General features: G+C 55.7%; 4 protein-coding genes across 4 annotated transcripts; 1 reads left to right on the top strand and 3 right to left on the bottom strand.

The window, feature by feature from the left end:
* Window positions 1-242: 242 nt before the first annotated feature.
* Window positions 243-8,425, bottom strand: N657DRAFT_664174 (uncharacterized protein; the record flags this gene model as incomplete). The annotated part of the gene is made up of 3 exons (XM_062795222.1): window positions 243-459; window positions 976-1,060; window positions 8,010-8,425. 3 exons carry the CDS (start codon window positions 8,423-8,425, stop codon window positions 310-312), a joined length of 651 nt encoding a protein of 216 aa, XP_062646846.1. The 3' UTR covers window positions 243-309.
* Window positions 8,426-8,785: 360 nt separating this feature from the next.
* Window positions 8,786-9,213, top strand: N657DRAFT_634285 (ankyrin; the record flags this gene model as incomplete). The annotated part of the gene is made up of 2 exons (XM_062791266.1): window positions 8,786-9,122; window positions 9,179-9,213. The coding sequence occupies 2 exons, from the start codon at window positions 8,786-8,788 to the stop codon at window positions 9,211-9,213; spliced, it is 372 nt and encodes a 123-aa protein (XP_062646845.1).
* A 1,867-nt stretch (window positions 9,214-11,080) lies between these two features.
* Window positions 11,081-12,575, bottom strand: N657DRAFT_690743 (uncharacterized protein). Its single transcript, XM_062797065.1, has 2 exons — window positions 11,371-12,575; window positions 11,081-11,313 (listed from the first exon to the last, which is right to left on the bottom strand). The coding sequence occupies exons 1-2, from the start codon at window positions 12,298-12,300 to the stop codon at window positions 11,266-11,268; spliced, it is 978 nt and encodes a 325-aa protein (XP_062646844.1). The 5' UTR covers window positions 12,301-12,575; the 3' UTR covers window positions 11,081-11,265.
* Window positions 12,576-13,058: 483 nt separating this feature from the next.
* Window positions 13,059-14,588, bottom strand: N657DRAFT_574213 (major facilitator superfamily domain-containing protein; the record flags this gene model as incomplete). Its single annotated transcript, XM_062789017.1, has 3 exons — window positions 13,059-13,147; window positions 13,245-14,280; window positions 14,352-14,588. 3 exons carry the CDS (start codon window positions 14,586-14,588, stop codon window positions 13,059-13,061), a joined length of 1,362 nt encoding a protein of 453 aa, XP_062646843.1.
* Window positions 14,589-14,663: the final 75 nt, after the last annotated feature.

Here is a 14,663-nt window from a genome sequence, read left to right as displayed (position 1 = left end):
GTTTAGTCTGTATTGAACTGAATGCAACGAGAAGTTGTGGGAAGGACGTCGGGTCCATGGGACAATGTGGGGTACGGCAGTCGCAAAGAGCCATCCCATTGGAGCCAGCGACGTAAAAGTGGGCCGGAAGTTGAACCACAAGTTCTGCTCTTCTGCCTGACAACTTGAACCTGAACCGTAACGTGAAAATAACCGTGCCGTCCCTCCGCTGCTCCTGCGACACCCCCTTTTTCTCCGCAGGACCCGGAATTTGGCAAAGTTTGGTGCCGTTTTCTCGGTTCGCTAATATTTGACTCTTTCTTATTGTTATTAACAGTTCAACCTTCCCTCCCTTCGGACAAATTGACCGCTGTTTGTGTCACGCCGAACCATCTGCCGGCTTGATGCTGCAGATTGAAGGGGATGGGTGACGGCGTTTTCAAGGGGATATTCAACGCGACAATATTCGGGGGCCATCCCCTAGCCAGCCACCTCGGCGCCATCCCGCGGTCAATTCGCAGCTTCATGACTCGGGTCGCCACCTTGCAGCGCCTCGTGCAGATTTCTGAGCGGCCGCGCAAACATCATTCGAATCATTTGCTTTTGGCGCCTGTACTCTCGAACGCGGTGTTCTCAGCTGTCGATTCGAGCCTCGCCAACCCTTGCGGTCGAGTCCCTGGCACTGCTACCCTTACTCGAGGACATAACCTGTCCTTGGCTTTCGGGTTTGGCCACTCAAGGCAGCATCGCGAGTCTCTTTTGGCACTCGTTATCACCTACCTCCACGCCACCTCTGTTTTTCTTGCTTTATCTTCCTATCTTCCTTGCCATCAGATGCGAACGTTCCCAGTGGAACGTGATACCGTTGTTATCCGGCATCGGGGAACACACTCCGTCGACAGCAAACTTGATATTGCTCAAGATACTGTTGTACGCTACACCACAGCAGGCAGTGGACTCGACATATCTACAGAGGATATACTGGGTACTCCGTACTGTTGCGACGCCAATCTTGCAGTGGCGTTTGCAAATTTTCAAGGCTCCTGAGCCCTGGTCTGACATGGCAAGACATGAGGTGGTTCTCCAGCACCCGTGGTTAGATCGATATGACCCTGGGTCCCCGGTTTTCTTGCCCACCCCATGCTGACGAGGCCATTAAAAATGACCTACTCACTCCCCTTCATAGAATGACCCCCCATACTAAGCCTCTTTCGGTTGAAGGCTCATACTACCTACGGAGGTACCTGCAACACCAGAACTTTTGCAGCGAACATCTTCATCGCCCTTTTCAATCAAGGCCACTACGCTATTCAATTGAATGGCAGGTCAAGCCAATCGCTCCCTTCGCGATGCATCGCTATATCTTCCAAGCTCTGAGTGTTTTGCGGCTACGGCTTCCGAGAGCGGGAGACGACAACCCAGAAAGTGGGTCGTTTAAGGCCGGCCCCACATCTCCGGAAACGGCTGGGTGGTGTGTGCGCTCGAATAAATTAGGTTGAGTGTAGGTCATTCTATGAAGGGGGTTCGGTCATCCAATGACCCCGCATGCTGAGGATACTTGAGAAATCCTTGGGGTTCACATTGGTTTCCTCTACCCTGAATAGAAGACGTTACCCCGAGTTGTACGGAGGGACTTCTGGAGTTCACCAAGACTTGATTTCGCTGGCTTCCCTTTCGGGACGATTTTGCGGGCAAAGACGCCTGTTTGGACAGCCTGGTATTCGGGGCAACATGCCATATCGGTGCCGAAGTCAACCCGTGAGCGGGAATGTTCTTTCTGGCGAAACGTTGTATACAGCAGGACGTATTATCGGGGTACAACCAACGTATTAATGTGACGAGCACAGTAAGCAGAAACTTAACGCTTCTTGCGGGAAGGGGTCGCAGTGGAGCATGATCGTCCCGCCCAGGTGGGGAGCAACTGGCGAGGACTTGGCATCTTTCGGGTTGGCCGGGGACCAACCCCCGGCTAGCTCCATCACGCCTTGGCGCCCGGCTCAGCAGTTCATCGCATGACAAGAATCAACGTGATGCGAGGAGGGCATTCATGGTCGGGTGATGGACAAGAAAGGCGGCGTCTCTAAGATTGTCTTGGCAAACGTGACGAGATGGGACCATCCAGAGATACATCAAACTCTCAGAGCCCTCGAGGGTTGTTGGCATTAGGACCAGATGGAAGACCACAGTACCGTCGTTTCTCACTCAAATCAACAGCCACTAGCAGGGCTAAACCCATGCTCGATTGGGTTGATTTCTTGCTTCTCGCTCAGGCGTGCGTCAGCTCAATCAAGCACATGCTAGTGGCTATTGAGTGGAGTGAAAAAAGACGGTAATGCTGGTCCATGGCGCGTGTTTCGAAACGCAAGAACCACACAATCCCTCACACCAGCTCCACCTGGCATCATTGGCGCCGCCAAACTTCAATCTCAGCTTGATCGCCAACCTAGGATTATATCGTCTGGTAATGTTGCTCAGTTTCTTTTTCAGCCTTCTATTGAATGCTATCGCTGACGGAGTAGCTGCACCTCGCAGCCGCAGTGCATATTGAACCTCGCACAATGAGATGTCGTCTGCAGGTGCCCTTCCCACCTGTCTACGTACATTGAAAGGTCTCCTTGCCTGACAATGACAGAACCAGTCAGCGCCCGGAGACCCAACCAGCCGCCGCTCCTGGACACGGCACAGGTATTCGGCTTCCCAGGCCTCATATAATCGTCCTCTAAGCAGCCACAGCTCGGGCACGTCCCATCGACGGCCTCCGCCCAGTCTTCCAGTGTCTCTGCGTCTCCTCGAATAAAGCCGCCCTCTAACCACTTCTCTATGTCGGTCCTGAGGCCGCTCTATATGGCTTGTTGGTTGCAGCGTACCAACAGACTGACAACTGACTGGCGGCCACCGCGCGCAACATCTCGAGATGCAGTCCCAGCTGTCATTGGCGCGGAGATTCCCCATGCTACCTAAGGTAGTGTTTACCACGGCCCGGGCAATGAGACCTGTCATACAGCCATTTTTGGGCGAAGGTGCTCTTCTGCGGGTCACTTCTTCAACAGGCACATAACTCACTGGTCGACTCGTCAGATCTTCTGGACAGCCATTCCGGACTTGTTGACCTGGTAAGCAACATTGCAAATTGGGGCGCGCCGGACTCCAACTTCGAGCTGCAAGCCAAGCGGAGACCGTGGCAAGCTTGGAAGGCAGAACCGAGATCCCACTTTCAGAAAAAGAATTATCCGAATGGTTGATGGCACCTTGGCTTCCCCAGAGTCCCCGGGGACCCGGACACCGTCCGCTACTACGCTGGCTCATTGCCGGTTTCGGGTAAAGGAGATGCAGGGTCTAGGTTCCTTGCGAACCGCTGGCCACCCAAGCCTTGTGCCCAGCGACGGACTGGAGACGCCATCTTACGTCCAAACAGATTGCCAATCGGCCTATTACGCACTGGATTCACCAACCTGCCAGACGCATTGAGCTCTTGATTACCAGCAGCGAGCTAGCTCGAACATCGGCTCGCCTACAGGCCAGCGCGCCTGTGACCACTTCCCCGCATCAACTGCAATACTACCCAAAGCGCTTAGACGAGAGAGGACGCGGCCACTGGCTGTGCTTGGACGGGCTGGTTGGTCTCCCTTTGCCATGCTGACAGCGGAAGGCTGAAGGGTTTCCCCTTTTGCCGGGTAAGTCCGCATATCTACCTCGGACTGACGACGGCCGGTAGTTGCAGGAGCTCCCCTATAGCTGGCTTTCTTCTCGATCCTTTTCGGATCATGCCGTCGACAGCCTGAAGAACCGTCTTGAAGCGGGATCCTGTCCACACCCGCATCTGTTCTCTGGTTTCACGCCGCATCCTTCGGTCTCTTGCCCTGGATGAGCCTTCATTGCGGAATTCCAGGTCCTTCAACGCAGGCATTATGAGGCACGACCTATATCTTCGCTGTCGGGGTTGCTCATGGACTGAGTACCGCTAGCCCGGTTTCCGAGGAACTACTGAGCAGAACAAGAGCCGAGATGTTACGCTGCAGCATGCTACGCTTCCCCATCCGAGCCAGACTTGAGACTGCGGCTAATTCTACCCCAAACCCAATCACCATGGGATCGGCTCTCCGCCGTTGTCCACCAATACCCGGCGGCGTACAATTTATTTGACGGGACTTCTCGAAATCTCCACGTGAAGATCACGGAAGCGCGCTGTCAGCACCGGAGCCACGCCATGCAAGCACTGATTTGATGATCCAGAGCTCGTCCGGTTTGAGCACGGAGGATCGCCTCAATGCCGTCTTTATCGTCCCATTCCACAATGATCACGCGAGCTCGTGGCCCGCTGTCGGTCAAACTCAGGACATCAGATGATTCAGACCCCGAAAATCTTTGGATGACAGAAACCGATGCCGCCACCTGGGGGCTTGATGTTCATCTAGCCGTCTCGGCAGCCGTACCGTCAGTCCACAACATCAGAGCAACATTGGAGGAGCAGGATGGACCGATAGACGAATTCGAAAATCCGGGTAAAATCTATCCTCCCGGATCCGGTTGTCCTTCGTCTACTGTTCCCTTCCTGACCGTCGCTGGACGTGATACCGCTTCGGCTTAATATCGGAGCTTCTGGCCGGAACCAATGGCTACATCATCAAACATGATGCTTAAAGTGATGTCCTCTCGAGGTTCAGGGCAAGAATGAGCCCCTCTTTCTACAACCCGCATGTCCGGCCGAAGGAGCCGTTCCAGGTCAGTTGCCACACCCTTTCATTGATATCTCTTTCGGCTCCGCAACCGGGAACAATTTTGACTGCCTTGCCAGGCCGCGTCTTGGAGTACTATGTAATCAATCTCGGCGTCCCTTTTCGGCTTAAAGGGATGGGATCTGCAACGTTGCTTGCTTTCCCGCACCGAGAAAAGCTTTCCTCCCCGGACGCTGTTCTCTTGGCCCTCTTGGACCGGCGGGCAGTTGCACGCTCTCCTTGTCCGAAGCCGGGATGGGACACCTCAACCGTGTCTTGTGAATGTCTGTCTACCTTGGGCAAACCAGGCGCACTAACTACCGACACTTTTCTATCTGGAAGGTCTGCTAACGGCATCATCCAAGGCGCCCGGCTTCGATGTGTAGGATGGGGCTTACTACAGTTCACGGCAAGACCACCGATTTCCAAGATCCGGTCCCATCCCATCCCATCCCATCCCATCCCATCCACCGTACACGGAGTGACAAACATGAACAGATCGTTTCCAGATGAAAGGGTGGTTCGCGGAAGGAAGCACAGCCGTCTGACACACACAAACATCCAGTCTCACCCTGCGTCGTGGGAGATACCTTACCTTAGCATCTGCTCTGCCCCGGGACAGCTTGCGGCGGCTATGTCGAATACGATGCGAAGCCATCCACCGCTCTGCCATGCGAGACGAATATTCTTGGAATCAGGAGAGAGCCCGCGCGAGCCTCCCTGCCGACGGGCTGGCGAGCCCGGGAAACTCGTTTTCTGGGATGGTAGAAGAGGTTCAATCCAGGCCGAGTCGTGTCATTCTCATGTCATGATCGGATCTTGCCATTTCTTCATGTTTCTGGGCTGACGGAGAACCAAGGCCTTGCCCCTATACGTCCGTCCACTCGCTGTCTTGCGCGTGAGTGGATGGATAGATGAATAGTCGAGCCGCGTCTGGTGCCTGCCAGGCAGTGCTTATTATTACCTCGGGATTGTTGTGGTGGCGATACTCCGAGTCAGCCAGCTACATCCCCGGACCCAAAGTGGTTACGAGTTCGAGTAAGTTACGTAGAACACAGTCATTGGATGGTCCGTTTCTCATTTTAAACAGCCGTTTATGTACTGTGAATGCGTGGTTTGTTGTGGGTCAAGCAGGTATCGCTTATGGTTGGCGTTACAAGTACATTCTGAAGGTAACAGGTTTGTAAGAGAGAAGGATAAAGCATTCAAGTCGACGCGGACGACGACGTGGACCGGAGAATCCCTGCTCTGGAGATGACGGGACACGAGTTGGTGTAGAAAAGCAGACAACGCCTCGTCGACGTCCTTGCGGTCCGGCTCGTACATTTCGAGGATGTTGCAGTTGGCGGAATCTGTTCGTACAATTGAACCCTGGTTGCTAGCGTGAAACTTGATAACGGAACAAGACAGACCTGCCTGTTAAATTTGTTCTCTTTTCTTTCTCCTTGCTCTCGTCTTCCTTCTCCTTACAATGTTCCTATCCTCTTCTTCTGTTTTGTTTCCTCTCTATTTCTCGATATCTAAACTATCTTCCTTTTCCCTCCCTAATTTTCTGAATCTCTTTGTTGACACGCTCCTTGTCCTAAGGTAGTCTGATTATAATCATACGCCCTGTTTTATATTTTGCCTAGAGCTATGCACTCGCTTCTTTTCTAACCAACATGGTCATACATGTAGGCATTACATTCATCTCCTTTGAAGTTCTCTTCCGTAGCCCAATGCTCGCTTTTTTCATGGCCGTGTGTCTTCCCTCAATGACTATGGTATACCAACCTCCAAGCTTGCACGACCTAGACGAGGATGATCTCGTTCAGATTTTCATTCGCCGGCGTATGCAACATGAACTCGCCCTTCATCGCCCCCTCACAGTAAGTTGGCGTTACTATTCGATACTCGCGGTCGTTCCTCTGGTGCCGGCGGAGCACAAGCGGGTTGAGACATGGGAGAAGAGCAACCACATCACCGACGCTGCAGGCCCGACTTGCTACGCCGCAGTAGCCAGTGTCCAAGACATAGACTACCCAATTGGGCCTGGGTTTGCGTTTTCTCGATATTTCGTCCAGTACGGCATCTGATAAGTACGCAGTATAGAGGATTTAGAAAATGAAGCTGGTCATATGATGATTTTGGAATGTTTTGGGGACTGGATGGGCAAGGCAGGTACCTTACTTACCGTCCATGGGAGGAATTGCACCGCACCCGTTCAGAAGCCATCGGTACCATGGCTTGAGCACGCTGTCTGCAACGGCATGGTGGAAGGTCCGAAGGAGGGCGAACTCGACCGACTTTGGGTCCTTTTTGGACGGATACCTTCTAGCAGCAAGTTCGTCCATCAAGCGGCGCCACTCGAAGCAAGCTTCGATGAAGGTCTGATAGATCGCATCTCTGGAGATGCCGGATTTCCGCGCAAGTGGGCAACATGCATGCTCTGTTATTATTCCAATGGACCTGCCCATGACGCCTAACCTACCGTTTCCGGTACTCTGTGTAAGTGTCGGGATAGTGTCGGGAGGCTCTGTGTCAAAGTTGACCGTCTTCCAGATGAGCGGCTCCGTGTAGTGGCCCGATGTCAGCCAGTCTGGAACCCAAGAAGGGAATCCAGAGGCTTCGTCCGGCGGAGCAGTGAGCGTGATGATGCTCAGGTTTTGGCGGCATTGAATGTAGGATACGACTGCCTCCTGAAAGACCTCAGCGATGTCCTTTTTGTAGTCGGGACTGGGATATTCGAGGCCCATGGTCTTGAAGAGCGCATACAAGGCGTACACCCTGTCGTGCGGGATGGTGGCTTTCATGTTCCGGATCTCGGCTAGCAGTTGACGCTCGGTGGCTGTCTGGCCGTGCCCCCGAAACCGGGTTGTTGGGATTGCTTCGAGGGAACGGCCGCGTAGTTGTAGGTATACTTTCCAGCGGGAAAGCAAGCGGTCTCCTGCTGGTTCCGGATGGGCGCCTCGCCTTGGGATTGCGAGATATCCGATGCAGAGGTACTCCCAATCTAATGTATGCCTGCCATGAATAATCAAGCAGTCCCGCCCGAAGGCAACTTCTTGCAGGGTCCACACTCTCTCGAACCAGGGATTGTTCAAGATACCCATCAAGGACTCCAACAGGCGCGAGGATTTGTTCTTGACTAACCACCCTGTGCCGGCGCCCTGTGAGTGGTGGCTAACTCAGCGAAAGCGAGAGAGCTTACCATGGCTGATGTCAAGACATCGCCGGACGGTGGGTTCCAAGATGGCAGCAAGCCGTGGGTAGCGATCCTCGACCGCTTCGAAGAAGTGAAGGGACCGGAGGTAGCGAAAGAGTGTCAAGACAGACGCATCTTGGGCCGGCGCCCCCAGCCATATCAAAACGCGTGTGGCTTTCAGATATATCTCACCCATCATGGCAACCTGGCCATTGCGTTCTGCGGTGGCTTCATCCGTCCCGGCCTGGTTGATACATATGGCGTCAATCCAGAGCGTCCTGGGGAAAAAGCGTGACCGCAAGTTGACGAGGGCCTCGTGGCAATTCTTGGTTACCAGGAGCTCTTTGCCGTTGCAGTCCAGCGGCCACCGCCGAGTCGGCTCGCCCCAGACGTAGGAAAGGGTTTCGTACGGCTGGGCTGCGACCCGGTCCAGATCGGCATGCTTGACGCTGCATCTCAATGCGTCCGTGGGCCTACTAGCGGGTAAGAGTTTGATCACGCGAATGAATCTTGCCGGCAACGGCTCGTAGGAGAAGACGGGCGCCATCGGGGTTGCTTGACGAGCTCGGTGTGCCCTGGTAAGGGTGACGCGCGGCGCAGGTTCTCAGGCAATCAACCTCTGCGTGACCATCACACGAAGTGACGGGAAATGACTAAGCAGTCTTGAACGGAACTCGCGGATTGGACCGCGCGTTTTAGCAACCTTGGTTCCACCACGCTGCACCCCTGAAATCGCTACAATCGGGAGAAACAGCCACAACTTCTGGGTGGATTAATCCTCCTCAAATGACGGCTTTGCTTCCGTAACGCGCAAGTTTCCCGGGCAACCACGTGATTCTACTGTTTACTACCCCCAGAACAGCAGCCAAATAAACCCTGCCTTGAATCGGAGTCTAACAGAACCGCAATGTTGCAGCCCGACCCACGGGGCAGTGCGCTGCAGGCCGCTTCTGATGGAGGACACGCCGAGATCGTACAGCAGCTCCTCAAGCACGGCGCCGATATCAACGCGCAGGGCGGAGAGTACGGCAACGCGCTGCAGGCCGCTTCTTGTAAATTACACGTCGAGACTGTACAGCAGCTCCTCGAGCACGGCGCCGACGTCAACGCGCAGGGTGGGTACTACGGCAACGCGCTGCAGGCCGCTTCTTACGGAGGATGCACCGGGATCGTGCGGCAGCTCCTCAAGCACGGCGCCAACATTGATACGCAGGGCGGGGAGTATGGCAACACGCTGCAGGCCGGTTCTTGCGGAGGACACCTCGAATCGTGCAGCAGCTCCTTATACAGGCTTTCTCAGCTGCGGCACCCTACTCCTCTCCTCACCCTCATTAAGATACCCACTATTAAAAGATCCCCAGCCGCCGCTGGACCTGTACTTCAGGAAGTGACTGACTGACTTTGAGGCCCGACTTCAAATGCCCAATTTGGCCGACGGCCAAGGCGGAAATAAGACCGCAGGGAGCATCGTCCACGCGGCCTGCGACAAGATACTGCGAAGACTCAACTCGGGGAAGGGCAGCAGGGGTCGACCGCGAACCTTCGGGCCGCAGAAGTCCACAGCAGTGGGAAAAGCCGCCATCACAATTGCAGGTCGGACGGGGGGGAACAGCTGACACGGACAGGGTAGTGCAGGAGGCCTGGGAAGAGAGATGGTTGAAGGGACGAGAAGGCCGGACAGCCACAAGGCCAGCCGACGACTTCGACCACCAGCAGGAGACCTTGTTCAAAGACAAGACTCTAAAGAGGCACGAAGGCCTGAGCAGGCCGAGAAGCTCATTGCTGGTCCAGATCCGAACTGGGGCCATAGGCCTCTGGGACTTCCTCCTCAAACGGGTGCTTGACTCTCGTCGCGCTGCTGTGAACGCCGTCGAACGACTGCGTTTTCCACGAAGCCTGGCTGCTGCCGGACCCGCGGGGTTTGCCGCTAGCTACGACGAAGCACCCGTGCGAGGCGACTTGCGTCAGGAACTGCTCGAAGGCCAGGCCGTTGGCGCCGCACGCAGGCTAGGAGGTACTTATACATGTGGACGTACGTGGTCACGGCCCGGCGTGGCGGTTCGGCTTCCGGAACGGTGGTTCGGCCCCGGAACCCACTTTCGCCGTGATATACCCTGATTGGGCCTGATGGGTCTGAAGCCTGATACGGCCAATCAGGGTTCCCAGGACCAAGCGGGCCTCCAGGGCACAAAAAGCCCTGCTCAGCGGCCCACAGGTGCACAGTTCGTTTCTCTTTCTTACAGTTGAAAGTCTTCACCAATAGAGTGCCATTATCCTGAGGCTCGCCCTTACTGCTGTCTGTGGTTTGCTCTGCCGTGGCATACGTCCTTTGTACGTAGAAAAACTTATGGGTAACCGGCAAGTGAGTTCGGGAGCCGTGTAAGTGGCAACGTGCTGTTAGTTGTGGAAGATTGTCGCTGCCTCCCGACGGACCGACCTAGCGGTTCCGGCTGCACCCCACGTACCAGGGTCTTGAAGACGATCGGCCCGTAGTTTCGGCATTCTCACTTTAGCATAACACCACCTCCCGTCTGCAACCCGCCAGAGAAAGATGGAAGCGAAGAGCGTCAGAACATACCCCTTTTGGCAGGCAATGAGCCCGGTCCTCGGATATTGCCCGCTTCATGCGCGCCAACCACGTTCTTCAATGCACAACCTCCACATACCTAGGCTTATGTTGAAGGAGACTCGAGCTACTGAGATGAACGGCAGCTGGCGCGCCGTGGAAAGAGACACCGGTCATCGAGCATGGGAGAACGAACAGTGCGTGTTCGTGGGAGCATCTCACGGCCGACTCGTGCGGCAAAAGTCAGAAGGAACATGATGTCCCCGACATACTAAAGCCTGTGCAATATTAGACAGTGAAGGGCAGAAATCGCACGGCTGCGATTCAGCGAGTTACTGTGTGTTCTTGCTCAAAAGACAGCCGAGGATAGGCGTATTTGTTATTTACCCGGCGCGCTTTTGTCCGACCAAGATGTTGTAAACTCGTTGAAACTGGCACCGACTGTGCCGCAGGAACCTTGTCCGAGACTTAATGACTGGTACTAAATGGGCTCAGCCTCTACACAATCCGGCGCTTACTAGCTTATCTAGGGGAGAGCGGACGGGATCTTCGAGTTTTCTAGTAGGTATGGTCGTATGTGACAGATGACAGCTGGGAAGCAGGATCATAACCGCATGCCACACATGTGTCATGCATGTCCTTGGGTGCGGAAAAGGGGGCCCTGAGAGGGAGGGTCTTCAGGAGAACCTGAGGTTCAGGATTGATCTTTTGGCATCGGCGGCTGGGGTTTGCGAGCTCTCGGCTCTTTCTCAGCTGGGCTCCAGGATTGAAAAGACTGATAAGAAATTAACCCATAACTAATCCAACGATATTTAGTGCCCCTAGAGCAACTTGTTCTTTTTCTTGTCCAAAACACTGATCATTGTGTACTACACCGTGTTAGCGGAAGTGATATCTATGCGGGTTTGGTGGTGAAACAAACTAACCTCCATAAATCTCGGCTTTCCGAGTATGTTATTCCCTATCCAATTGTCCTCATTGTTGACGGGTCTCAGGCCCAGCTCCTCCATGGAGTGCCACCAGTTCATGAAGGCAGCCAAATCTTTTGGGGTTGAGAAGGACTCGCCGCCGTCGACAAGATGGATCTCAACCAGGAGCTGCCCGAACGGCAGCGTCCCGTTGTAGCGGTTGGCCGGGTCGTACCGGACGGACGAGACGAGGTCCGAGATGGCGTCGAACTCGGCGCCCTCAATGTCCATCTTGACAATATCGATGTAGTCGTGACCGTTGATCTCCATCAGCTCGTGCACGGTAAAAAACGGCGGGTCCTTCATCCTGTCTTTGCCGATGCCGGCCTTTGTGAAGTGCGCGCGCGAGGCCTGGTGCGCGGGGATCTGCTTGGCCCAGCCGTTGACGGTGTAGTCGTAGCCCCAGATCTGCGCGTTGGTGCGCTCCAGCATGGCCGCCTCGAACGACGAGTCGTCGTTGACCCCAAACGAGTAGATGACCAGCTCCGGGGCCGGGTTGGTCGCGGCCGAGGGGCCCGGCGACGCCGCCTCGTACCGTGACATGCCGCACACCACTTTGCCGCCGTCGCCGAGCGTGCCGACCCGCTCGAGGTCGTGCGGGCAAAAGAAACTGGGGCGGGCAAAGTCCCAGACGTGGTACGGGTAGATGTAGCCGTCGGGAAACTGCCTGTCCCCGGACTGCGCCACCATCTCTTTGCGATCCTCGACTGCCTGTTGCCAGAGCCGCTCCGCGTGGGCTAACCGCGCATCCAGGTACAGATCGGGGCGCGACCCTGGGGCGTAGGGGAGGATGGCCGAGTGCCAGGGCACTGATGTCCTTGTCGAGGTGAAGGCGAACAAGAACAAAACAGCTGCAGAAGTTAAGAGAATGGCAATGGGCCGATGCATGGTGGGCGAACCAAGAGCTTTTCGGACACGCGCAGTGTGGCGCGATGCGGTATGGTTTGGTAATGTATAAGAGCTATGTATCAAGCATAAGGGGGGGTATACAAGTATCTGGGCAGCGGTCAGGAGACGAGCAACCAAACATGCTGGTCCTCAGAACCTTTACGCTATATATCAGAGGTCGCCCATGTCTCTGCGGGTTTGGGAACGGCATGGCATACTTCTCCGTTTTGTCGTGTCAAACGCCAAACGGTTCATACCCCCTGAGTTCGGACTCGTTTCTGGCGAGCGGCACATGCGTCTCATGTTGCTTAGGCAGGCTGGGCCAACGTGATTTGGGGCCCAAGTATCCCAATATTGTTTTGCCAAGCCAGGCACGGGCGGGGTGAGAACTACGAGCCTTCGCACCCTTTTGGCACCAGGTGTAGGCAAGGGAGGGGATTCCTGGGCAAGCAATGACGTGGCGATCTACCAGGGAGGGCATGCGGCAACGAGCCTGTTCCCCCATCGGCCGTGGATATTTGCCGAGAGACAGCGTATCCGCCCTTCACTGTGAAACCGTGTCCAAGAATGTACGAATATGCTTCGTTGCGCAAGTAAGGCAAGTAAGGTACTAACTCGTTTCTAGGTTGTGCACTGGTAACACGAACGCCAGAATTTAATGGTGGCCGCCGTGATTCGAGACCATTGTAAGCTGAAGCCCCTATCAGTTTGTTTTTGAGTCCTCAACCCCTCAATGTGCAGTGCCTATCACTCCCGCCCTAGCTCGCGAAAGCCCTCCTGATGATGAAGAATGCGACGATCAACAGGACCGCACATACCATGAAGACGTTATTCCGATGCTCGTCACCTGCAAGACGCGTCAGAGTCCACTAAGACACCGTGGCTGCCGACTGGCAGGAGACGGAGAGGGGAGGAATGTGGGTCCATGACAAACTTGCGCTCACCTTCTTGGTCCAAGGCATGAGCCACCACCACGAACACGTTCAGCGGCACCCTCATGAGACTATATGTGCGGCCTCTGACGCCGTCCTCGACGGCCTCGCTCTTCAGGAGCTCGATGGACGGGAAATAGACCCCAATGCACAGCTCGATGGCGCAGACGGCCCAAAAGACGGCCACTTCGTTGGTCGTGGCCAGCACGGCCGCCGACAGGCAGCAGCTGACGGTCAACAAGGCCGCCATCAGCATGAAGGTGACGTTTTCGTGCGAATGCGACGACAGGGCGAAGATGGCGGAGCCGGCCAGCATGCAGCACATGAAGCTCGAAAAGATGAGGCCGAACGGAAGCTCGTCCTCGGAGCCAGCGTGAGCCCGAGCGCTTTTGAGCGCGGCGGACCAGAAGAAGACAACAAGATACATGGTCCCCTCAAAGATCGAAGAGGTGATTCCCAGGGAGAGGACGCGGAGGTCCAAGAGGCCGACAAGGATGGATTTGACGCCGGACAGAGTTGATGTCTTGGGGCTCGACTGGGTACCGTAGTTCTCCTCCCAGGTGGTCACGATGCGGTATCCCGCGGCGGCGGCGCATGCTGTTGCCGCGAGGAACGGCCCTACCCGCGAGCCCGAGTAGGTGACGAGCGCGTCGCCCAAGATGCCCGACGAGATGGCGACCGCGCAGCTCAGCGACGACATCTTGCTGAAGATGCTGCTGAGGTCCAGCTCGCTGCCCTGCAGGCCCCTGCTGTGGTACTCGGTGATCATCCAAGCCGGGAACACGCTGAACAGCAGCGTGGTGCTGATTCCGCCGCAAAGCCGGCCGAGGAACAGGACCAGGAGATCATCGCTCAGCATCGAGAGGCAGGCCAGCGCGTAGACGGCACAGTAGCAGAAGCAAGCGGCACGCCGACCATAGCGATCTGCTAGGCCACCGGCGAACGAGGCACTCGCGGCGCCGGCGACGAACCCGGCCGCGTACAGGGCCGCGACCGACTTTTCCGGTAACTGCTTGTCGTACCGGTAGATGGCATATATGTGCGGGCCCTGGGTTGGCAGTTAGTTGCCGGTTGGACCAGGAGGTGAAACGTTTAGCCTTTAGCTTAGAGACTGCTTACCTGGAGCCAGTCGACCGCAACGGCCAGGGCATAGACGGAGAAGAAGTTGATCTGGAACTTGCGAGTGGCGTCGGACGAGTCGGCTTCGGTGCCATCGTCACTGGTACCCTCCACGTCCTCCATCAACCTTCCGCTCTCCACCTTTCCTGCAGGTCGCCCGGGCATGTAATACTGCCGGTGAAGCAGGTAGGCGCCTCCCAGCGCGAACAGAGCTGTGTTGGCCTCGTAGAAGACCATGCTGTCGGAACCACCAGCCACAGTCGGTGACAAAGGCGAAGATGGATTGTATCACTATCCGGTGCAGCAGGAGGG

Source organism: Parathielavia appendiculata (genome assembly GCF_033297405.1).
Source record: "Parathielavia appendiculata strain CBS 731.68 unplaced genomic scaffold N657scaffold_7, whole genome shotgun sequence".
NCBI classification, from domain to species: domain Eukaryota; kingdom Fungi; phylum Ascomycota; class Sordariomycetes; order Sordariales; family Chaetomiaceae; genus Parathielavia; species Parathielavia appendiculata.
The sequence above is the reverse complement of the archived record's forward strand: the minus strand, read 5'-3'. Positions and strand labels throughout refer to the sequence as shown.

Bases quoted from the DNA above. Each gene is read 5' to 3' on its own strand.
- N657DRAFT_690743 (XM_062797065.1), bottom strand. From the start codon at position 12,300: ATGCATCGGCCCATTGCCATTCTCTTAACTTCTGCAGCTGTTTTGTTC. The intron at 11,314-11,370 runs GTTAGTTTGTTT...AACACGGTGTAG, and splicing joins GAAAGCCGAGATTTATGGAG to TACACAATGATCAGTGTTTT.